General features: G+C 48.8%; 1 protein-coding gene across 11 annotated transcripts in view; it reads right to left on the bottom strand.

The window, feature by feature from the left end:
- Positions 1-605: 605 nt before the first annotated feature.
- Positions 606-24,954, bottom strand: part of C20H6orf89 (chromosome 20 C6orf89 homolog) — a 40,334-nt gene continuing 15,985 nt past the window's right edge. For 6 of the 11 annotated variants that reach the window (XM_069563364.1, XM_069563363.1, XM_069563365.1 and 3 more), the window contains 5 exons: positions 15,953-16,107; positions 15,682-15,821; positions 14,375-14,504; positions 11,203-11,326; positions 606-5,932 (listed from right to left, as the gene is read on the bottom strand). In XM_069563364.1, the coding sequence (XP_069419465.1) occupies positions 5,838-5,932; positions 11,203-11,326; positions 14,375-14,504; positions 15,682-15,821; positions 15,953-16,107 (644 nt within the window). In that variant the 3' untranslated portion in view covers positions 606-5,837. The remainder of the gene's footprint in view (positions 5,933-11,202; positions 11,327-14,374; positions 14,505-15,681; positions 15,822-15,952; positions 16,108-24,954) is intronic. The other 5 variants (XR_011251223.1, XR_011251224.1, XR_011251222.1 and 2 more) reach the window with 1 other exon arrangement.

Below are 24,954 nucleotides of genomic sequence, written 5' to 3'. Positions count from 1 at the left end.
ACTATATAGGAAATGGCCATATTTATGCATTTATATAAAATTGTGCAAATAGCACAAAGAAATTATCAAAAAAGAATGCACACACAAAAATGACTTAAATCTGCAATGGAGTTGACCAAGTGCTGTGAGTGGCCTCAGTCACGGGGCCTGGGGGTGAGCTGGCGAGGGGGCCAGCCAGTGAGGGGCCCTCGCTGTCCTCCTGCGAGGACCAAGGACACCTATGGGTGAGGCGACACTGAGAGGGCACCTGGGCTGTGTCCAGCCAGCTGCGAGAAGGAAAAAAGCGTTGACGGTCTCATTCGATTTTGGGGCAAAGTGCAAGAACAGGGGAGGGTATTATCAGGAGGACTGAAATTTGAGAATTCATGGGAACAGATCAGAAGCCATTGCAGGCAAAGGGTTAGAACAGGGGTAGAAGAAGCATCTGCGAATGTGAGCGAGTGCAAAGCTCAGTCAGATGTGAGACAGGACCCAGGCCGGGGTGGACAGGGGACCTGGAGGCCCACAGCAGAGGCCTGCCTCAGGAGCAGGATGTGACTATCAGTCTCCGAGTTGCAGGAGAAGAGAAAATGGGAAACCAAAGGATGACACCAAGTACAGGCCAGTGCTTATCAACCAACATACACACTTTTAATTGCAAAAAGTAAAAATTTTTGTCACATGAAACCTTAATGTACATACATTCTTTATAAGTTTGCGGTACATTAAGTTACAATCAACATTCCACACTGAACACAGAATAACATCTTAGACCACTCGGAGCCCACGTGGCTGGACAGGTGTCCGCCCCTTTGCTCACAGGGACCCCCCAGGGCCCGCCACCCCTGGCTCCCTAGAGAGGAACTGCAGCCATTCTGGATCCCGTCCCTGGGGGCAGCAAGGCCTTTGCCGAGTGCCCAGTTCCCGCTCCCTTCCACCCTAGGTGTCTGTCACTGACCTTCCCGCGGGAAGGACGAGGAGGAAGAGACCAAGGCCAGCGTTTTTCTGAGGATGAGACTATGGAGAGAAGTTTGGAGGGAAGGTCATCTATGACGGAGGCTGCGCCTTCTCTGGGAATGATGGCATGTGTCCACCCAGTTCGGGTCACCAACTCTCACAGGTAAGCGTTTGTTCCTGAAATGGCTGGAAGTGCTCTGAGGGGCTGAAGCTTAAAGGCTGGGACCCTGCTGAGCTGTAGGTCAAGGTGGCTTTGCAGGCTGACCTCACCTCCCCCACAGAGCCATGGAGAGGGATAAGGAGGTAAATTAAGCCTGGTGTGAAGCAGATGTCCCGACTCTCCAATTTCTATCTGAAACTCAGAACTAAGCTGGTTTCCCTTCTTTGCACGGGTGTCTACAGCTATGGTCCACTCTTGGATTGACGCTGGCTGACAGACAGACAGACACATGAAGGTAGCAGTGGCCCGTGGGCAGCCCCATCACGTCTGGACAGTTCCAGGCCTCCGCTTGGGAGTTTCGTAACATCTCTTCTCTCCAATATTCTGCAAAGATCTGGATGTCTCACGGTCTCGAGAGAGGGAGACATGATGGGTGTAGTTAGCTCTAATGCTGAAATTATGCAGGGCAGGAAAACCAGACGCAAAGCGACCTGGACGACAGACGAGCTGGCTGGAGGCCTTCTCACCAGGGCCAGCACTTAAGAGCCACGCCGCACCCAGGGCGGGTGGACTCGGACGTGGTGCACGAGGGAGACCACCTGTCTATCTTCTCTGAGATGCTTCTGCAGAAGCAGCTGCAGGATATGGAGGGGCTGATGGCGACAGAGCACAAACTTTCCATCTGTGACAGAGCTTGCTCTGTAAGCACCTCACCTTCCTAGCTGCCTGGCCCTGACGTGCGTCAGCTCTGAACCCAATATCCGTGGGTCCGAACGTGGAGAGATTCTCAAACCAAAATGCTATTTTAAAGCACATCTCTGGCACTCCCTTCCTTCAACCGACTTTAGTGGGTGAAAAAGCTGAAAAGAGGAAGTTAATGAGTGTGGAACTTATAAGTCAGGAGAGTTTGTCTTCTAGCGATAGGGAAACTCAAAAGTCTAAAATATTCCTGTTTAATAACTGATTCTCAAAAGGTAGACCAGATTGATTCTCTCCCTGCACTAGTCTCTTTCCTCTACAACCTGGCCCCTGCTGGGTAAGGATTGCATGACAAGCAAACATCTACTCTGAGGGTCTCAATTTTCACTATGGAAGCCTCTGGCTAATGAGCAAAACTGCATCCAGACTGTGAAAACGACGGAGGGACTTCCCTGGTGGTCCAGTGGTTAAGACTCTGTGCTTCCCGTGCAGGGGGTGTGGGTTCAATCCGTCGGGCAACTAAGATCCCACAGGCTATGCAGTGCAGCCGAAAAAAAAAAAAGAACACTGCCTATATAAAAAACATAAAATCACTGAGGCCCTCACCTGCAGCTAAGGAATTATTTTGTTTTAAAATTGCTCCTACACCGAGGCCTATGCTGGGTTTTGGAAGAAGGGAATAGAAAACCGTGAACTAAAAAAACAAGTGATGTAAACTCCAAGGGGACCCACAACTGGAATTGGGCTGAGTCCCTCTGCTGGTCACACATCTGGAAACTTGCGGTGATGGGAAAATGGCTGGAACGTTCACTCCTAAAAAGCGCTTTCAGGTGGGGGCGGGGGAAGGGCTTTTTATAGAAGTCATCTGTTAGCTTCTCTCCATTTCTGTCTCAAACAGTTTTGAAAACAAACCCTGGAGAGTTCCTGGCTTGCTGACCCTGCCCCTAGGTTCTCCCACTCAGCTGGGCTCACCAGAGTCAGCTAGACCCACGGCTTTGTTCCTGGGCACCACTCTGCACTGCAGCAGGAAGACACTGTGCTGTGGAGCCAGCCATCGACCGCTAGCAAAGGAACTGTCCTCGGCCCCAGTTTCTTTACTTGTAAATGAGGCTCTCAGAGCTGCTTCACAGGACTGGGCAGAGATCAGAGGAGAAGATCACACGTACCCAGACACTCTGAAGCTGGAACGGACTATTTAATTATTAAGAAACATTGCTATGTCTTTTCTCTCAGAAAATGACCCCAAATTTGTCTATTTCATGGATTGTTTTGTTGTTTTGCGAAAGAGGCAGATTCTGTTTTCATAAACTATGGTTAGTTTACTCTCTCCCCCTGCTGAACAAATTGAGAGTGGGGAGAGGGTAAGTTCTACTTATGTTCTTCATGAACCAGGACAGGGTAGTGTTCTTTTCAACATCCGTCTCTTGGGGACCTCAGGACACCTGGATATAATGCCTCAAACCGGGGCCAAAGCAGCCTTTCTCCCCAGAGAGCTGACTTCTCCCCAGAGAAACACAGTACATGAGTTTCACTGCCATGTCATCTCTGGGTAAACAGTCAACAAACTTGTGAGCAAGGACCTCTGTTTAAAGCAAGCCCTGTGGCTTTGTTCTTAGGGTGGTGGTAGACACGGGGATTTCTATGGCCCCACCAGCCCCCTGACCCTGCTTCCTCATCTTCATGAGCCTCCTTCCCACACTGGGTCATATGGAGGAACTTCTGCTGCTTCCACGGAGGAGCTGAGAGCGAGGTGAGCAGGGGTGACCCCGCGGCCCCCTCACAAAGCCTTGGGTAACTAGAAAGGAACTAGCTGGTGGCTCACTGACTACTGACCAGTCAGTGGGAGATTCTGCTTTTCAGAATTACCTGGAGAAGAAGGTACATTAATTAAAAAACCTTCTTTGAAGAATTTCACCCCTAACATAAATCTACGTTCAATTCTGAACTGGACAGATTTTAAGTAAAATGAGTGGTGTCCACACGGAAAGTTTCTACTTATCTGCTGCCAGACCGTTCTTTGTTGAAGACAGCTGACAGCTCTGGGGACCTCCCACAGGAGGCCTTAGAACACCCACACACACACAAGGCTCTTTCAGCTTTGAGTTGAAGAGGGCATTTTATGATCATTTAAGGTGTGACAGGCTGGAGTAAAATGGGGAAGGAACACGGGATAATTCATAAAAACACAGCGGGGAATTTCGATCATCAAAACAGTTGCTTTGCTCCTAAGAAACCCTCTCTTTTGTGAAACCAAAGGGCCTAATTTAAGAGAACTCTGAGAGACCTCTAAAGAACTTGTTTACGTATCACCAGGGGCAAGGACATTGCAAAGGCTCTACAAGTATGCACAAAGCTGGCCTCTGAATGGTCCCTCTGATTTAAAACCTCTTAAACTGTAACTGCTTAGCAGCGTGCCTTTTATACAGACGTGAAGTTTTGTTTTTCCTGTATTATTTCACACACAGTACTGATTCTTTTCAGCAAAAATTCCCTCAGGTACAGTTCATCCTACTTTCACTCAAGTCCGTGGAGGCGCCTCTGAGCGATGTGAACCCTCCCTGTCCTTTACAAGCCCCTAAACAGGCCATTCAAGCGCACACTGATCCTCACTGATGCTCATGAGATGTGTAGACAGAGGGCCTGGGACAAGGTGCAGGGGTGCCTTCAAAGGATGGCGAGGACCCCACAGTGAGTCCTATTCTCTTCCCCCACCACTGTCTGCCTCTGGTCTGACACCTCCACTATCTGTTTGATTTCTGCCATTTAGAACCAGGGGCCGTAGCGTGGTCTGCTTCTTTTCCTTCAGCTTGGCAATGGCACAATCAGAGGCCAGATATTTAACAAAGTCGATAAAGGAATAATAAAGGGGGAAAGGAAACAAAAAAAGAGGGTCCTTATTTGTACACTTAAGACATACAAAAAGCATTTGGGGAAAACAACGAGCAGAGCGAATCGTCCAAAGGAACACGGTTTTGTATTTTCACAAGAATTAAAAACACCTCACCTTGGTTCCCAGTACAGAGAAAGAGAAATCATTTCAAGACAGACAGTCACACAGTCGCACGCCCAGCTGACCAGCACTTTGTGTCTGGAGTTCCTTCCCTAGCCACATGACAACATCACTTTGACACATCTGTAAAACATCTTCTCTGCAGAAAGTCGGGCCCTAAAGATCAAACCCGGGGAGGCGCCCTCTCCCCAGGCCAGCACTCTTAACTCACCCCCTCTGAAGACATTTGGTAAAAGCAACACGGCTCATGACAGCAGTGCTGCCTCAGCAGTAAAGGGCTCTGGCTGGGCCAAGGGAGGGGTGTGGGGAGCCCAACTGCTGAGAAGCCGGCCAGACAGGCGAGAGAGCAGGGGAGGGAGGGGGAGACTGAGAACCTGACCGAATAGAGGAAGGTATTACCTTAGGAATTGCCGCTTCAATTACAGGCAGGCTCTGGCCTGGCATCGGCGACTCCAAGAGCCACGCGCGCTTGGGAAAGAAGTGCACTTCTCGAGTGCAGCTTGAGGTTATTTGGTCCTTTTCACTGGTTCAAGATTCCACTGTGCTTGGGAAACTGCCATAACTTCTTTAACCATCCGTGGCTTTCCAAAAGATGTACAGGGTGGTTTTACCAGGGAGATGGAACAGGCAGGCCCACCTGGCAGAGGATGGCGCTGAAGTCAGGACCCGCTGACTGCCCTCTCGGGGCCAGGAGCCAGCAGAGGAGACCATGGCATGCAAGTGAGGGAGGATACCAACCCTGCTCCCTGCCTGAAGGCAGCCTCAAGGCTTTGGTGCCAAGGGGCTGGGCAGAGGCCCGTCTCTCATAGATGGGTACTGGTGGTGGAGTCCTGGCCAAGAGGCTGGGCTGGAAGAGTTGGGAGGCCCAGGCTCTGGCCTTTGCCTCCAGCACACAACTGGCTCACACACGCATGCACGGGGCAGGTGACTAAGTAACCAACCCCTGGAAAGTGGTTTCATCGTTTTTTGTTTTTATTCTCCCCGTTTCGATCTGGTCTTCAACTCTCAAAGCTGTTCCTTTAGATCTGTGTCCTATAGCTCTGACAGGGTGGTTCCATCGCAGACGACCAAAGGCTGGATCCCTCTGGCCATAATGTAGACCTTCCAGTGGGTGGCACCAGCGTAGCCTTGAAGGGAGACAGCGACAGGAAAGCGTGTGAGTCGTAGGGACTGGGTCTGCAGAGCTGCCCTCAGATTCACCTACAGACTCAGAGGCCATTCCTGCTCTGGAGGTCTGTGAGCTCTTCCTAGCGTAAGTGTCCCCAGCTATCATTAGTCCTCTCTGTAAGCTGACATCCAACGGGTTCCTCCAACCATGAACCAAAGTGTTTCAGCGTCACCCCTCACCTGGGTAACTGTGAATCACAGTTTGGCAGGTTTACAAAAGCAGGATGTTCTAGATATGGCAGATGCATCTGTGTGTGCTAAGTGGCTTCATCTGTGTCCGACTCTGTGCGACCCTATAGACTGTAGTCCCCCAGGCTCCGACCCTATAGACTGCAGTCCCCCAGGCTCCCGGTGTGACCCTATAGACTGCAGTCCCCCAGGCTCCCGGTGTGACCCTATAGACTGCAGTCCCCCAGGCTCCCGTTGCGACCCTATAGACTGCAGTCCCCCAGGCTCCTGTTGCGACCCTATAGACTGCAGTCCCCCAGGCTCCCGTTGCGACCCTATAGACTGCAGTCCCCCAGGCTCCGACCCTATAGACTGCAGTCCCCCAGGCTCCCGGTGTGACCCTATAGACTGCAGTCCCCCAGGCTCCCGTTGCGACCCTATAGACTGCAGTCCCCCAGGCTCCCGGTGTGACCCTATAGACTGCAGTCCCCCAGGCTCCCGGTGTGACCCTATAGACTGCAGTCCCCCAGGCTCCCGGTGTGACCCTATAGACTGCAGTCCCCCAGGCTCCCGGTGTGACCCTATAGACTGCAGTCCCCCAGTCTCCGACCCTATAGACTGCAGTCCCCCAGGCTCCTGGTGTGACCCTATAGACTGTAGTGTACTCCCCCAGGCTCCCGGTGTGACCCTACAGACTGTAGTGTACTCCCCCAGGCTCCCGGTGCGACCCTATAGACTGCAGTCCCCCAGGCTCCCGGTGTGACCCTATAGACTGCAGTCCCCCAGGCTCCTGGTGTGACCCTATAGACTGCAGTGTACTCCCCCAGGCTCCCGGTGTGACCCTATAGACTGCAGTCCCCCAGGCTCCCGGTGTGACCCTATAGACTGCAGTCCCCCAGGCTCCCGGTGTGACCCTATAGACTGCAGTCCCCCAGGCTCCCGGTGTGACCCTATAGACTGCAGTCCCCCAGGCTCCCGGTGTGACCCTACAGACTGCAGTCCCCCAGGCTCCCGGTGTGACCCTATAGACTGCAGTCCCCCAGGCTCCCGGTGTGACCCTATAGACTGCAGTCCCCCAGGCTCCCGGTGTGACCCTATAGACTGCAGTCCCCCAGGCTCCCGTTGCGACCCTATAGTCTGCAGTCCCCCAGGCTCCTGTTGCGACCCTATAGACTGCAGTCCCCCAGGCTCCCGGTGTGACCCTATAGACTGCAGTCCCCCAGGCTCCGACCCTATAGACTGCAGTCCCCCAGGCTCCCGGTGTGACCCTATAGACTGCAGTCCCCCAGGCTCCCGTTGCGACCCTATAGACTGCAGTCCCCCAGGCTCCCGGTGTGACCCTATAGACTGCAGTCCCCCAGGCTCCCGGTGTGACCCTATAGACTGCAGTCCCCCAGGCTCCCGGTGTGACCCTATAGACTGCAGTCCCCCAGGCTCCCGGTGTGACCCTACAGACTGCAGTCCCCCAGTCTCCGACCCTATAGACTGCAGTCCCCCAGGCTCCTGGTGTGACCCTATAGACTGTAGTGTACTCCCCCAGGCTCCCGGTGTGACCCTACAGACTATAGTGTACTCCCCCAGGCTCCCGGTGCGACCCTATAGACTGCAGTCCCCCAGGCTCCTGGTGTGACCCTATAGACTGCAGTCCCCCAGGCTCCCGGTGTGACCCTATAGACTGCAGTCCCCCCAGGCTCCCGGTGTGACCCTATAGACTGCAGTCCCCCAGGCTCCCGGTGTGACCCTATAGACTGCAGTCCCCCAGGCTCCCGGTGTGACCCTATAGACTGCAGTCCCCCAGGCTCCCGGTGTGACCCTACAGACTGCAGTCCCCCAGGCTCCCGGTGTGACCCTACAGACTGCAGTCCCCCAGGCTCCCGGTGTGACCCTATAGACTGCAGTCCCCCAGGCTCCTGGTGTGACCCTATAGACTGCAGTGTACTCCCCCAGGCTCCCGGTGTGACCCTATAGACTGCAGTCCCCCAGGCTCCCGGTGTGACCCTATAGACTGCAGTCCCCCAGGCTCCCGGTGTGACCCTATAGACTGCAGTCCCCCAGGCTCCCGGTGTGACCCTATAGACTGCAGTCCCCCAGGCTCCCGGTGTGACCCTATAGACTGCAGTCCCCCAGGCTCCCGTTGTGACCCTATAGACTGCAGTCCCCCAGGCTCCCGGTGTGACCCTATAGGCTGCAGTCCCCCAGGCTCCCGGTGTGACCCTATAGACTGCAGTCCCCCAGGCTCCCGTGTCCATGGGATTCTCCAGGTAAGGATACTGGAGTGAGTTGCCATGCCCTCCTCCAGGGGATCATCCCAACCCATGGATTGAACTTATAGCTCTTACATCTCCTGCACTGGCAGGTGGGTTCTTTACCACTAGCAGCACCGGGGAAGCCCTGCTGATGTGCATGTGTGTGTGCTAAGTCGCTCAGTCGTGTCCGACTCTTTGCGACCCCATAGACTGCAGCCCACCAGGCTCCTCTGTCCATGGGATTCTCCAGGCAAGAATACTGGAGTGGGGTGCCATACTCATCCGGGGGATCCTCAAGGGGACCTTCCTGACCCAGGGATCAAACCCGAATCTCCTAAGGCTTCTGCACTGCAGGCAGACTGAGCCACGAGTGAAGCCCCAGATAAGGTTGATATGGAGCATCAATTCTCAGGGTCACTTCTTTTCAGCAAAAGACAGGATGGGTTCTAACGGAGGCCAGGGCGCCCTGTCCAGTTCTCCTGAGGTTATACACAACATGGTCTCATTACAGAACATCCAGATTAACCCAAACCAATACTTCCTAAATTGCATTCTGCCAACAGTAGCACCCTATAAGACAGTCCAGGGCAAAAAGGGTTCCATGGTCAAGTGAGTTTGAAAAACACCAGACCCCTTCAGGGCTTTTCAGAGCCTTCTGTACACTAATGTGTACTGTGTTTCAACAAGACAGGCATTTCCCAAAGACAGAGCCCTATCTGCCAAGGGTCTTTCCCAAGGGCTGTTTTATGAACCCTAGGGTCATGACCTGTATCATTTAAGCACTGGTATCTAGGAATGGGCTCAAAAGGTAAAATTAAAAAACTTTAATACATCAGTAAAGTAACTGATGAAAAATTTTCTAGAGAAGGATACACCACTCATCTTTAAACTGGGAGCACTGAATGGAATGTAACCTCTGCTTGGTGACTCGGGAAAGGTCACTATGAGCCGGGACTGTACCATCATGGCAGGTAACATGGGCTTACCAGCGTCAGCCTCGACGCTTGACACCCACATCACTCTTGAAAATGCCGTCCGTCATGGGTTTTCTGGTGATCGTGGGCACTGTCCTCTGAACCCAGCCACCATGGGATGATGCTTATTTTGTCAACAAACACAGAATCTGCTTGACACGGTGCTATTCTTGAGGGTCTCTGAGGTGCAGGAGCGGCCATCTGCTTAACAGCCACTGAAGTTACTCTCGCCCACCGTCAGGGTCTGCCTTTCTGTCCTCATTTTCCCCTGCGGCAGCTGCAGCCATTGCTTCCGTTTCTGCCACTGCTTCCTGAGTCCACTGTCCTCCCCAGCCCTCCCCACCCCCAGCCTTCTCCTGACTTGCCCTCTTCCCTGGTTCTCATCAGCCTCCATCCCTTCTCCACATTCCTATCACGTTCTGCCCTTCATGGACACTGCCAAGCACAGGGCTTCTTTCCCTCCAGTCAGCAAGCTGGCTGGTCACAGAACGACAAGGATCAGTCTCTGGATTCTGGGCCATTCCGGACTAGCCACACCAGCCTTTGATCAAAGAGTCAAAGCTTCTTTGATCACTGCCAGTCACCCATCTTTTTTTTTTCCTTTTTTCCTTAATTCTATAATTGGCACTCGGGATGCTTGTGGGAGCTGAAAACCTGGAATTTGGATAACAAAAGTGTTTCTGTAGCTGTCTGAACTGTCAGGCATTTGTAGAACATAAGACAGAAACTTTTTCAAGCACAGCTACACATTCCAAAACCAGAATGCCATACAGACTTGTGCAGCATCACTCCACTACAGAACGACGGGTTTGGAGTAATTTCCACACAAGAATCCTCTTTTCTTGCAGTAATCCTCAAGGGCCAGGCCAGCTGTGCTCCATTAGTGGCTAAATGCTTAATTTGAGCATTGTTTTCATTTTTTTCATTTTTAATTGAAATAAAAGTTATGAAACTTGGATTACAGTTTGGCAGTTTTCAGTATGCACCCCACCTCCAAGCGAGGTGAGAGGTTTCTAGGGACTGGGGTCTTCCAAATAGAAAAACTTAAAAGAAATAAAACTGGAAAATCAGTCTGGGCTCTGTCTGGGAGTCAGGGCTACCCTAGGTTTTGTGAGGCAAGAAAAACAAGAAGGGCAATGGTGATGCTTGTTGATTTATTTTGCTTCTGCCAAGACAGTTCTATTGTCAAACTGCCAGTGGTTGATTCAAGTCTGTTTCTTCGGAACCAATTTTTAGATGGTAAGGCACAGAACAAGTCACAGTCGGGAAATCATGGAGCCAAGGGTGGGTCATGACTGTGAGGCTGTGACCAGACTGTGGGATCCACAAGGAAGATAGTATTTCCTTGCGTGGCTGTTGCCCTTACATACTGCTTGAATTGTTTTACTAGGAAACTGGGCACAGAAAGGGTTTCATCGAATCTGAATTGGACCTCCTCTGGCTTGACTGTGTAAAAGGAGTCACTTAAAACTGATGCTTCACCTAACTGACCGTTGGGCCTTGGAATGGTCACCTCTCCTCTCTTGGTCTCAATTACCTTATCTGCAAACGAAGTATTGCTCTAAATATTTTCCATAATAACTCCTCCTAATTTGAAATCTCTAAAGCCAATGGACACGTGCATTCTAAATGTGCACGTGACCCATTTCTCTCTGCTACATTTTCTTAGTAATTACTTACCATTACATCTAAGCAGAAATAATTGACCTTGCTAATAAAAAAAAGCTATTTTTGACTTTAATAAATATTTGTAAAGGCAATATTTAATTTTTAGAATGCTTTTTTGAGTTAAAAACTAAAAAGACCCTGTGGCCGACCCTGCCCTCTGGGGGCTCCACGTACCGATGTCGCCGGGCTCCAGCGGCATCGCCACGGACTGGCAGTGGCTGCGGCACTGGAAGGGCGGGAGGAGCTGCAGCATGGCCTCCCCGCTGCCGATGGTGAACAGGTCATGCATCCTGTGCGTCTGGAGGAGAGGACACAGGGGAAGGAAAGGAAAACCAAGTCAAATCCTGGCGCATGGGGGAGGACACAAAAATTCTTACACGTGTGGCTCTGGGTTTCCTGGCAGCCTAAGCAAAGAGGAAGACAGAACCAAGGATAAAACTCACAATTCTGTTCGAAAGACAAGAAACAAATTAGTTTCTGCTAAGCATGGCATCTCCCTGTACTGAGGCTAAGGGAAGATTTCTATTTTTTTGGCCATGTTAAGGGGGCATGGGGGATTTTAGCTCCCAACCAGAGTTCAAATCTGCATTCTCTGCCATGGAAGCTCAGGGTCTTAACCACTGGACTGTCAGGGAAGTCCCATGGTAAGATCTCTTCTAGGGTTTTTCTTAAAGAGACATTGTGTAGTTTTGTGGGCAACATCTGCAATGACAGCCCTGTAGCAGAAATGGCTCAAGTTTCATAATTCACAATTTCTAGCCATAGTTTCCAGGTAGGTCATAGGCAAAATATCTAACTGTATTTTAACAAAAGTCTCGCAGAGGCCAACATGTGGTGGTCTCAATATGCAATCATCTGAGGGTCTGGTTTGATCCAGACAGTCTGTATATCCTCTGGGCAATGGTCTGTGGAATATTATTTCTTACTGTCAGACTTTTTTCAAGAGAATCGGACAGCAGCAAGTTCAAGTTTACAATTTTTTGGCAAGACCCAGGTAAGCAGATACATGATGCTACTGATTAAGGACTAAGAACAGTTAAGATCAGCCTCTGATCTTGAAAGCTAAGGATGTACAACTGCACAGGTAACTGCAGGTCTCTGAGGGCATATGGACTGCAGTCGCCAGGCTCCTCCATCCATGGGGTTTTCCAGGCAAGGAGTATGGCAACCCAAAGGAGTGGGTTGCCATTTCTTCCTCCAGGGGATGTCCCTGACCCAGAGAACAAGCTGGCATCGCCTGCATCGGCAGGTAGGTTCCCTGCCATTGAACCGCCAGGCAATCAGTCCTGCTCCCGGCAAGCAGTAAGTGCAGTCTGCTGTGTGCCTGGGGTTTGGGAGGGGCAGGGAACAGAAACAAAGGGATAGGGGGCTCTTGGTCACACTTCTCTTTCTGTCTAGATGGCAAGAGAAAACCCCAATCCCTTATGCGTCCTTACAAAGCAGGAGTCAGAAGTCCGGCTCCTTAGGCCATGTCCTGTTTTTTCTCCACCATTTGGGTCCTCAGGAGCCTGAGAATGTGGTCCTGCCTTCTCCTGCCTCCCAACCCTGGTCTCCCCGTTGCTCCCCACAGGCCCTGGCCTTGACTCTGTGTCCACGGAAACGCTTCGAGCCACTGCAACTGCTGCTGCAGTGGCAGAAGAGGACGCGTGTCTGGAGCCGCTGTGACCGACAGAAGCCCTGTCACGAGCAGTCTCGAAAAAATTCCAGAAGACCAGAAATTAAGCAGGCATATCTCTATTTCACACGGGCCTGAGAGGGGCTGGGACCAAGCTCTTCCACATTCAGGATGAGGAGAAGCAGACAACAGGATGGACTGGGCCGGCCCTGGGCAACATTGTGGGGTGGGTGCAGTGGGCCTTGGAGCCCCTCACCTCTTCCCCCAGGGTCTCTCAACAAGGGGACTCCACTGCTTATCTTTTATCCCAAGGCTGCCTCTTGGAATCTGGGCCCACAGACACATGACTTTACCAGAGTCCAGGGCCCAGGGATGTGGAACAAGGGTGGAGTAACGTGGCTGTGGAGAAAGGAGAGCCTGGGCCAGGGTGGGGAACAGATGCTCTAAGAAATCAGACTCTCAGAATTTCTGCCTATTTGGGCCACTCCCCTTCCAAAAACATCCTTGAGAACCACAACAAGATATTCTGACAGGCGTCTGCGGAACTCTGTATTTACCCCTTTGGCTGGGTTCCCTAGTGTCCCTGTTCGGCAGACTGGTGAAATTAAGATTCAAGTGGGAAAACCCAAGACAGTGATAAAAGCCCTCACCCATAATTTTTTCATATATCATAATTATGAAGATGAAATCATACTAGGGCCCCGAGTTCTAGCCGAAGGCAGCAGAATAAACTTCTTTAAAACCTGAGGCCAGAGCCCAGCACCTCCACCCTACAGCTGGCAGGCAGAAGTTCTTACTTCTAGACAAAATGATTGTTTTTTAAAGGCTTTGAAATTCCTTTAACACGATTCAGCACATTTGGACCCAAACAATAGTGTCAGGAGGTTAAAGACACAACCCCGAGTTGATAGGGGTCGCAGTTCAGCAAATTTAATTTTTTAACAAAGGAAAATTCATCCTTTTAATTATTCCAAACCAATCCAGACTCAAAAAGCTTCCTCAGGGTTGAGACTCAACAAAAGAGCAATTCAGAGAAAAGTAAACAGACACAAACACAGAACAGCTCTGCCCAGTCTGCTGGCCCCAGAGGTATAAATGTGGGCTCCGGGTACTTGGCCATGGATGGAGGTAAGAGGCAGTGCCACACACTGCCTCAGGCATGTGCTTGTCAACCCTTCTGTTCCCAAACCACGCTCCCAAGCTTTTTGCTCTCCCTTTTTGCTCTCCATCTGAAGCTTCTCGTTTGTTTATTTCTGGGGAAAGCCAATCTGGGAGTGGAGGATGAGGTGAGACCTCTTATTAACTTGCTGTGTCCTTGGGCAAATCATTAAATTTCTCACAAAATGAGAAATGTTGGACTGTTCATTTACACACTATTCATTCACAGTCTGCCTGCTCTCGACTTGGAGGTAGAGAAGTCTGACTGCATGCTCAGGACTTTAAACTTGAGGATTCTACTCCCTTTAACGTAGAAAGGTAGCTTGCCCCCAGGTGTTAAGGGCAGGAAATAAATCTGCAAGGTCACTAGACTTTCTGGAAGCATGCCTTCAGTAAAAAGTCAGGCCGCTGCAGGTCCTGTTGGCAAGCAGCAGGAAGAGAGAACTCCAGATTCTGTGGATGACCCTTCAGGTCACCCTCGAAGCTGACATACAGGGAAGGCTTTGATTATGACATGAGCCCAGGTACCAAACGAGAAAAATTCTAGATCCAAATCTTCTCAGAATTTCCTACCTTACTCCCCACAATAGGTTCTGGTTGAAGAAGGAAGCATTTTTTCAAGGAGGCGTCTTTTGGAAACGGCAGATGCGTGAAAACAGGGAAAAGCTCATGTAAAACGTGTGATCTGTTCAGCGGTCTTCTCCTGTAGAACGTGTAAGAGGGAAAAAGGAGTTAAACTGGGCAACCCAGCCCAACACCATGGCTCTAGCCAGCTCGGCAAGGGTGGGAAAACTGTGGGTGGTGGGTGAAGAGGGAAAGATGTCAGGACAACAACTGAAGTATTCGGTCCATGAAGAGCAGTCATGCCGAATCAATTAACTGAAACATCACACGCACACACACACGCACACACACTCTACAGCCACAATTTGTCTTGTGTGGGTGGGGTGTTTATAAAATCCAGCTAAAACAACATATAGAGGGAGAAAAGAAACACTCCATTCATTCTCTCTTGGCAGAGACTGAAGTAACAGCAGGCAGGGCAAGAGAGGAGAAGGGAGGAGGGGGGCAACAGTCATGACCCTTTTGAAGTGGAGCAGTATGACGTGGGAAGCCTGTATCAGCTCGTAAACGGAGTATTTGATCATGCAAATAAACAGCAAATTTAAAGAAAGGCAGAAGCAGAGGAGCTACACAACAAAAAGCCTGAAAAAGCAGTTTTAATCCTTTTTGGAATGATTCTAGAAGTAAACTTGCGTTCCTTTTATTTGTAGAAAGCAAGGTTCACCCCCAAGAAATGGCCCATGTCGTCTATCAGACCTGAGAAGGAACAGGGAGATAGACGCGGGTTTCAATGTTGGCTGGGTGACCTTAAGCAAAGTACTTAACCTCTCTGATTCCCACTTTTCCTGAACTGAAAAACGACAATGACAATTCCGACTTCCCAGCGCTATTATGAGCATCTCCAAGGAGTAACAGACACTAAGCACCAAGGCATGCTGCCTGGCACAAACAAATGCCATGGAATAACCTTCCCTTCTATTCTTTGTGCTCTCTCTGCAGTCCTCAACACTCAGGACCCACTCAGCATGAAAGCAAATGCTACACACTGCAGTTAGAAGTGAGTGAAGCTTCTATTAGGCAATCTCGGTGTCCACTATGGTGACGCCCCTCTTGACACACCTCTTCAACTCCTCTCTTTCTCTCCATCGGTTTTTCAACACTGTGCTCTGGAGTTATCACTTGACTTGGAGGGTGTGGTGCAAAGTTTACACAGTGCCAGGCATAGCAGGGTCTCGGCAGCAATGAGTACCGTTTTGACATTTGGTCTGCCCTCTTTCTGTCCACACACATGGCTGGGTGCCCCTTTCCGCACTCACCATGGATACGGAAATGGGAACCACCGTCCAGGAAAGCAGCGCCACCACTTGGTGAAAAACCCTTCAGTGAAGCCTTCTGTCATCTCCGGATACTGGCACAAAAAATCCTGAAGCCCCTCGGTCGACAGGGACTGTCCTGTCTTGGGGAGGCAGAAAACAAAAGTGCAACAAGACAACACGGAATTACTCATCAGGAATGCCCCAGGGCCTGATGCTTTCCAGCCCTTTAATGGGTTACGAAGGCAGTGGGAGAAGCAGTCTTTCTGCGCACCTTGATCACTAGAGGATGCAGTCTCTCAAATTTCCTTGGGGTGTCTTCCAGGAGCATCACCTGGAGGGGTAATTTCTGGGCACAGCCAGTGCAGTTGGCAGGGATGGGGTCAGACTCATTCTGCTCACAGTCATTTGTCCACCAGGGGTCAAAGTCTGAGAGAGGAAAGGATGTGGAGAAAGCAGATACAGCAGGTGAATTCAGGAGGCCCAGCAATGGAGACAGAGAGGCATAATAATTTTAAAAGCTCACAGTGATCACCACGAACGACCGCTGAAAAGGTACATATCAAATAAGTTAACCCTCACGAAGGAAACAGAGAGCCTAGCTGGGGACAGAGGTGGAGAGGGGAGGTGCTTCTCTCTGTATACTCTTCTAGGCTTTGTGGAAAATATTTTTTAACACGTACAAGTATCTCCTAAGCCAAATCAATAGCTGAAGTCAGACAGTTTGGAGAGCTGTATTTGTGACATGGGGTTGGAGATGCAGTTCTTTCCCGGTTTTCTAACCTGTGACCAACAGGTCTGAACCGGCTACAGCACGGGGGGGAGGGGCAGGCAGGCAGGGTGGTCCCACTGCCAGTGAGGCCAGCATTTCTCTGATATCCTAGACCCTGGGCTCACAGGTACAAGGCCGGGCCAGGACGGCTCTGGGAAGGAACAGTGAGAAATGGGAGCAGAGAGAAGGGATGGAGAGGAGAGACGGGACTTTTCAGGGCCCATCTGTGGAGTAAAGTAAATGGCCTCTGCTCATCAGCACTCTGTCCCAGTTCGGGGGAGGGGAAAGGGCTACTAACCGTGGCTTCCAGCCCCAAGGACTGCAGGGTGGCCAGACCTAGAACACCCCACTCAGGCCCTGATGTGAGAGCTCGCTGGCTCCCCCACACCCTACTCTGGTGGGTCCTTCTTTGAGGGGTTGGCTTTGTTTCTATGCAGCCCTTCTTGGTTTTCTCTGCGTTCCTTCCCTCTGAGACTATTCTGTTCATAATATTATTGCATTATGTCTTGTTTGCTTTCTGTTCCAGTCTGGGTTTCATCTGTGTTCTCTGAGATATGTGTTTGTGATAGATCTTTAATTTGAATCCAAAATGTTTCACCAGATGGTTTCTGATTAAAACCCAATGAAAACCCAATCAGGAGAGAGCCTAGAACAAAAGACAACAATTGAATGTGGCTGAAAGGAAACCAGTTCTGAGCCAAGAAACAGACGTGGAAGCTGACTCTTAACACATTTTCTGTAGTGAGCACAAGGCAGGAGTCTGCAGGATAAGGAACATTCACCGGGGGAGGGCGGTGCGTGTGCTCAGCACGTCCTGAGCCCACATCTCCTGCAGAGACCCTGTGTCTCCCACAGGCGGCACCACCCACTATTCTCACCCCCGGGAGGAGCACACGCCGCAGCACACAGCGATCACCGTGAGCCTCCAGGGGCAGCGGAAAAACCTTCAGTGGCACCTGTTTTAGCGGCACGCTGAGGCTGCAGTTACCCTTTGATTTTCCCTTCTGGAGTATTCTCACATGTTCCTTATTAGAAGTCAAGTATGATGAACTCTTGCCAAAACACAAGAACTCCGGGTAATGGACATACAATGAGGCATAAGTAATCGTGTTCAGCATGTGTTCAGTCATTCAGTCGTGTCTAACTCTTTGTGACCCCATGGACTGTAGCCCACCAGGCTCCTCTGTCCATGGGATTCTCCAGGCGAGAATACTGGAGTGGGTTGCCATTTTCTCCTCCAGGGGATCTTCCCAGCCCAGGGAGAGAACCCACATCTCCTGCATTGATAGGCAGATTCTTTACCACTGAGCCACCTGGGAAGCCCCAAATGCAACTTACGCTGAGTCAAATTCAATTTAAAAGTCTTAATTCTCACAGAAGAAAAGCTGCCAAAATAGAGCCCTGAGGCAACATACTATGTTACAATTATACAACGTTTCAGTTTCCAGAGTACTTGTGGGGGGTGGGGGGGAAGGGAAGAGAAAACTAAGGTGATCAGCACTGCAGGTAGTATACTGTTTACTCTTACCATGTAATTATTTAGCAGGCATCACTATTCTGCTTTTACAGATGAGCAAACTGAGAGTGAAGGCGAGAGGAATCACCACCCAAGGGGGCGGGGTGGGAACAGCACAGAGACTGCTGAGGAAGAGTGACGAGGGCTCTAGGGCTTCCTCCTAGGAAGGTTATTCTGACTAGGGTGTCCTGGAAGAGGGAGGCTGGGAAAAGGCAGACCCAGTCATGCTTTGTTTTTGTCCTTTTACTGGGGAGGGAGGAGGTGTATGGTGATGAGAGGGGAAATTTTTTTTTTTTTGAGAGGGGAAATTTAACGGCAGTCTAACTGAGCCAGTGACCTTGGGAAGAAAGGGGTGATTCCAGAGGCAGTGATGACAAAAATCCATGGCTCTCAGCAGCACTGCTGAGACCATCCATACAGGCTGAGATGGTCCAAGAGCTCCTCATTTAAGGGAGACACTGGAGGGCTGCAAATACTTACTATCACATTTTTCTGCAGTAACATGTCATATTCCAAATGAGTCCATTAATTATGAGTATCATATCAGGAGTGAAGTGCTGGGAGAAATTCTAATTTATACAAAGGTGCTTCATGGGCTGTGCTTGTGCTTAGTCGCTCAGTCATGCCCGACTCTGTGACCCCACGGACTGTAGCCTACCAGTGGGGATTCTCAAGGCAAGAATACTGGAGTGGGTTGCCATGCCCTCTTCTAGGGGATCTTCCCAACCCAGGGATCGAACCCAGGTCTCCTGCACTGCAGGCAGATTCTTTACCCGCTTCATGGGCTAGTAGCAGCAATTCTGAACCTAAGAGTATCAAGAGATTATTTTAGCTTTCACTTAATTTAGTTTTATTCTGAGCTTTAGGTATTCTTGGGATTTCCAGGTAGAGATGCTTCAACAGCAGGTGGAGGGAAGAAAACCCAGAGAGGAAAAGAAAACAAGAAGAGAATACTAAAGAGAGAATTTAAGGAGGTGGCAGAATACAAGACAGAGCTCTCTCAACATGTAAACATCAGCAGAGTCCTTATACTGCGTCTGTGCGTGCTCAGTCGCTTCAGCTGAGTCTGGCTCTTTGCAACCCTATGGACTATAGCCCGCCAGGCTCCTCTGTCCATGAGATTCTCCAGGCAAGGATACTGGACTGGGTTGCCATTTCCTTCTCCAGGGGATCTTCCCGACCCAGGGATCAACCCTGCATTTCCTGCACTGTAGGCGGATTCTTTACCCCCTGAGCCACCTGGGAATCCCTGTTCTTACACTACCAACCATAATCTTTTAAAAACAGAAATCGAAAAGGATCTCATTCATAATAACTGGCAAAAAATTTAACAAAAAAGGTAAAACTATAAAATTTTACTGAAGGATATAAAGTAAGACCTAGATAAATGACTAAATGTCATAAAGATATCAAGTCTACTCAAAAACACATACACATAAATTTAATACAACTGGATAGAATTTCATCAGAGTCTCCTATTGGTCAAGGTGGGGATGAGGCAGGGCTGTGACAACTGCATTCTAAAGTTGATCTAGAAAGAAAAATGTACGAGAATAACCACAGGCAACAATCCACCACCTGCCAAATTAACTCTAGGAGATGTTTACGTGCCCAAAGGCATCCGGGGGTAACAAAAATGAATTATAAAGTATGGTCATGCTTATAATCTATGGGGGATACACCTGTAGGCACAGGTACAGTTAGAGAATGTAGCAAGAGCCTTGGGACAGACACTGGGCATGTGGCAGACCTGAGGACCCTCACCCCTGACTGCTCATGGCTCACCTCTGTGCTGGGCAGGAGGAGGGCAGGTCTGGAGGCAAAGGGCACTGTTCTGTCCTCTCTGTGTAGATAATATGGACAAGTAGTCCACAGAAAAACAAATACAAATGGCCTAAAAACACAACTGAAAAGACATCCACCTTCACTGATAACTGAAGAGATGCAACTTAAAGTGAGATACCACTTTTCAGTCACTTGACTGGCAAAACAATGATAATATCCAGGGTAGATGAGCAATACGTGTTAATGAAAGTTACACGCTGACATAAGTTTATGAAGATAACTTTTTATATTAAAACGTAAAATGTCCATGCTTTCCGACCCAGGTATTCTGCTTCCAAGAATCTGTTTTACAGAAATAATAGTGAAGTGTTAGTTGCTCAGTCATGTTTGACTCTTTGCGACCCCCTGGACTGTAGTCTGCCAGGCTCCTCTCTCCATGGGATTCTCCAGGTAAGAATACTGGAGTGGGTAGTCATGCCCTTCTCCAGGGGATTATCCCAACTCAGGTATCAAACCTGGGTCTCCCACATCGCTGGGAGATTCTTTACCATCTGAAACACCGGGGAAGCCCCACAGAAATAATAGTACATGTATATAAAAATATGTGTATATGAATGTCCCAAATCTTTTTTTTTTAATAACAGCAAACAAAATGTAGAAACTGTTATTAAGCAATCCTCAGACAATGGAATAAAATAAACTCCTGAAAAATGTGTGTTCTGGGTTGAACAGTGTCCCCTTGCTAAAATTTAAGTCCTTCTGGAACCTCAGAATTTGACCATATTTGGAAATAGGTTCCTTGCCGATATAATTAATTAAAGATGAGGTGATACTGAAGTGGGGTGGGCCCTAAATTCAATCTACATGCATCCTTATCAGAAGAAGTGAGGCTGCATGACGACTCCCAGAGGGAAGATGGCCATACAGAATTATGTGGCCACAGCTAAGGATGCTGAGGACTGATGGCAACCAGCAGAACCTGGAAGAAGCGAAGAAGGATTCATCCCTAGAGCCTCTGAGAAGGAGAAGAGCCCTGAAACACCTTGATTTTGGATTTCTAGCCTCTAAAACCATGAGAAGATTATTTCTGTTGTTGTAATTCACCTGACCTTTGATACTTTGTCACAGCAGACTTAGAAACTAATACAATGTGCCTAGCCAAAAACATTTACATAAGCCTTCCTTGTGTGTGTGAGTCAAAAAATACTTTATATTTATAAAGTACAGCAATCTGCACAGCCATGGAAAAACTCAGAAAGACGGATGTATATTCAAATTATTACCAGGTGGAGGAGTTGGGAGGGGTAGAGGTGAGAGAATTTACTTCATTAAAAATATGTTTTTGGATTTTCCTGGCAGTGCGGGGGTTAAGACTCTGTGCCCCCAATGCAAGGGGCATGGGCTTTATTCCTGGAGGAGAAATTAAGATGCCACACGCCATGCAGCACAGCCAAAAAAAGTTAAAAAACATTTTTTTTCAAAAATCAAAATCTTATGTCTTTTTTTTTTGTCTTCATATATGTTTTATGTATTTTCCAAATAAAAATGTCTTTAGAGGGAATTCCCTGGTGGTCCAGTGGTTAGGACTCTGAGCTTTCACTGCCGAGGGCCCAGGTTCAATCCCTGATTGGGGACCTGAGATTCTGAAAGCCGTGCAGAGTGGTGGGGGAAAAAAGAATAGATACGTGTATATGCAGAACAGAATCACTTTGCTGTACACCTGAAACACAACACTGTTAATCAACTATGCTTCAATTAAAAAAAAAATTTTTTTTTACGTCTTTGAAGACCATGAAGACTCAAACGGAGAGTATTAACTTTTAATGCAGAGTTTAGCCACCTTGGAAGGCAGGTCCCTGAAGAGGCACCTGACAGAAGAGGAACCTGGGCCAGGGTGGTGGCCAGCCAAGGAAGAGGGGAGGTGGTGAGGAAAAACAACCCCCAGAATGGGGTAGTTCATGCACTCCACCTGAATTTAAGGGGAGCCTGCACTTAAAGAGGAAGAGCTACTCTGGACTTCTCTGCAGCCTTTGTCACCATAATGGATAAAGAATGTGCTCATATTTGTTTCAGAAAGGGATTGAGGAATGGCTAAGCAGTGAAGTGACCAGGAGGGGGGCTGTGTACAGTTGGGGCTCCTTCTCCCCTTCTCATAGAATTTCCAACAACAAAAGGAAAAGAGACCAGACTTCAACTTGGCCTCCATCTGTCTGAAAAGGTTTTGTCTGCTGTGTGCTCTGTGAGCAAAATCTCACTCATGCTGGAAAATAGCCAACAGCACACAGCAGACCATCCCACACTACCCTGGTCCACGGCTTTTCTTCAGTTACCAAACACATTGCATCTCGTTTCTTTTCAGCCCTCCTCAGCGTCTGTCTACTTGTCCTCCAGCACCAGACAGAAAGGAAGTTGGATGGCAATCCCTAACTTTCTTTTGATTTCCAAGGCTTCTTTACTCAAGGTATCCTCCTTATACAAGCTATGCATGTTATACTAAAAAAAACCAGTCGTGCCAAAGAAGTGAAACTCCACATTATTAGAGTTCGATAAAAGACAGGACCTGGATTCCAAATTCTCACTGTGACCATGGCATCATTTCACTGTGTGAGATGTCAAAAACAGTCTTGCGGACAAAACACAGCCTTGAAGGTAAGGAAGGCAGAATCTGTAACCTCCCAGGCTTCTCTGTGAGTTGGGCACCCTGCAGAACGGCAGCAAGCCAGGGCCTGTCAGGAGGCTTCCTAGTGCCTGAGAGTTGTTTACAAAGGAAACGCACCCAGGCTGGCTTGCTGTGAACAATTGTAACATACTCTGGTATTTGAAGTGGAGAGTCCTTTTACACAGACTATTAATCTGGCAAAAAGCAAAAAAAAAAAAAAAAAAAAGGTATATGTATGTGTGTGTGTATATATATATATGTGTGTATGTATATATATATATATATATATTTCTTTCCAGGAGCACAAAAACCTCCCTGTGGGTAAAAAGGATAGGAAAGAAGAAAAGCACAAAGTCAAGACCAGCTCCACGATAGCAGGGTGCGGAGGTGGGGACTGTTTTGTTCGCTGCTCTGTTGAGAACAGTGCCTGGTATACAGCAGGGTCTCAATACACACTCACTGAATGACTGACTTAATGAGTGAAACTTTGACTTTTCAAAAGATTTAATGATAGGATCGGGCTTCCCAGCTGGCACTAGTAGTAAAGAATTCGTCTGCCAATGCAGGAGATGCAAGAGATTCGGGTTCGATCCCTGGGTCGGGAAGATCCTCTGGAGTAGGAAACAGCACCCCACGCCAGGATTCTTCGCAGGAGAATTCCATGGGCAGAAGAGCCTGGGGGACAGGATTCTTCGCAGGAGAATTCCATGGGCAGAAGAGCCTGGGGGACAGGATTCTTCGCAGGAGAATTCCATGGGCAGAAGAGCCTGGGGGACTACAGCCCACGGGGCCGCTGAGCGTTGGACATGACTGAGTGCACACACACACAACAGGATTAAGTCCATCAGGAGAAAAAAAAATCAGATGATCTGAATTTGGAGAAAAACCTCAAAATAAGAATTAAATAAATATAACCTCATGATTTCTTAGATGTCTCATATTAGAAATGCACCTAAGAGAAGCCTGCAAAGTCCACAACAAAGCCTCTGTGACATTCGCTGGTGCGTGCTCACTATTTAATCAGGCTATGCTCCAGCAGCTCATTTTGCTTAGCACTTCTGGCTCCCTGGGCATGAGGCAGGGGTGAAGCCTTGACCTTGGCCAGGCCCCATGCAGGAGTGGCAACAGGCCCAGAGACACTTTCATATACCATAGGGATGGAAAGAACCCAAGAAATCATTTTGCCAACAGCTCTGCTGTCAGGAAGCAATGCGTATGAACAATTCCAAACTGTAGAGTCCATCTTTTTTTGTAAGTCCTCCTCGTATAGAAATTTGTCTCTAAATGTGAGACTTCAGCTAAGTTAGTCAACCACCTTGCATATCAGCTTCCCCATCTCTGAAATATTAACATAAAAATGTTAACTGCCTTATGTGATTGCTGTGAAGACTGAGGAATACAGGGTGCATAAATGACACAGTGCCTGGTATACACACTGTAAGCGCTCGACAGAGCTGTCATCTCTTTACTCTTTTATTTGCAAATAAATAGGTCTGAGCACTGGCCTGGACTCTAAGTCTGATTAGTTCTAAGTCAATGAACGATCTACTCTTCCCCAAACTCCTTAATATTAGGAGATCCACTTCAACCATCCCTTGAAAGTCCGTGGATACGTAAGGTTCCAATCACGCAGTACAGATACAGAGGTACACCTTCTAACTATGTGAGGAACTGTCTCAGGCCTTCTCAGGATATATGAGTGTTACAATTAAACATCAGAAATGCCCAAAGTAAAAAAAATAGTTCAGTCTAACAGTCTAGTCAAGGCTATGGTTTTTCCAGTGGTCATGAATGGATGTGACAGTTGGACTATAAAGAAAGCTCAGCGCCAAAGAATTGATGCTTTTGAACTGTGGTGTTGGAGAAGACTCTTGAGAGTCCTTTGGACTGCAAGGAGATCCAACCAGTCCAGGAAATCAGCCTTGGGTATTCATTGGAGGGACTGATGTTGAAGCTGAAACTCCAATACTTTGGCTACCTGATGCAAAGAGCTGACTCATTTTAAAAGACCCTGATGTTGGGAAAGATTGAGGGCAGGAGGAGAAGGGGATGACAGAGGATGAACGGTTAGACGTCATCACCGACTCAATGGACATGAGTTTGGATAAACTCCGGGAGTTGGTGATGGACAGGGAGGCCTGGCGCGCTGCAGTTCATGGGGTCACAAAGAGTTGGACACGACTGAGTGACTGAACTGAACTGAACAGGCTGGAACCTGGCTTGCCTGAGGGCAAAGGGCGCAGGCAGTAAATGTGATGTGATGGAAAGAGAGGCAGACTCGAGTTAAGAAACTAAGGTTCAAGTGCTAGTCTGTCGTGGGTAATTGGGTAAGCAAGCTATTCCACCTCTCCCAGCTTCAGTTTCCTCTTCATAAAACAGGGGCATGGAAGCAACCTAAGTGCCCATCAAGAAAGGAACGGATAAAGATGCGATATATATGTCCAATGGACTATTACTCAGCCATTAAAACAAATGAAACAGTGTCATCTGCAGCAACATGGATGGACCTAGAGATCGTCATGCTGAGTGAAGTCAGGCAGACAG

The sequence above is a fragment of the Ovis canadensis genome, chromosome 20 (genome assembly GCF_042477335.2).
Source record: "Ovis canadensis isolate MfBH-ARS-UI-01 breed Bighorn chromosome 20, ARS-UI_OviCan_v2, whole genome shotgun sequence".
Classification (NCBI taxonomy): Eukaryota; Metazoa; Chordata; class Mammalia; order Artiodactyla; family Bovidae; genus Ovis; species Ovis canadensis.
This window is presented reverse-complemented; position numbering and strand designations above follow the sequence as displayed.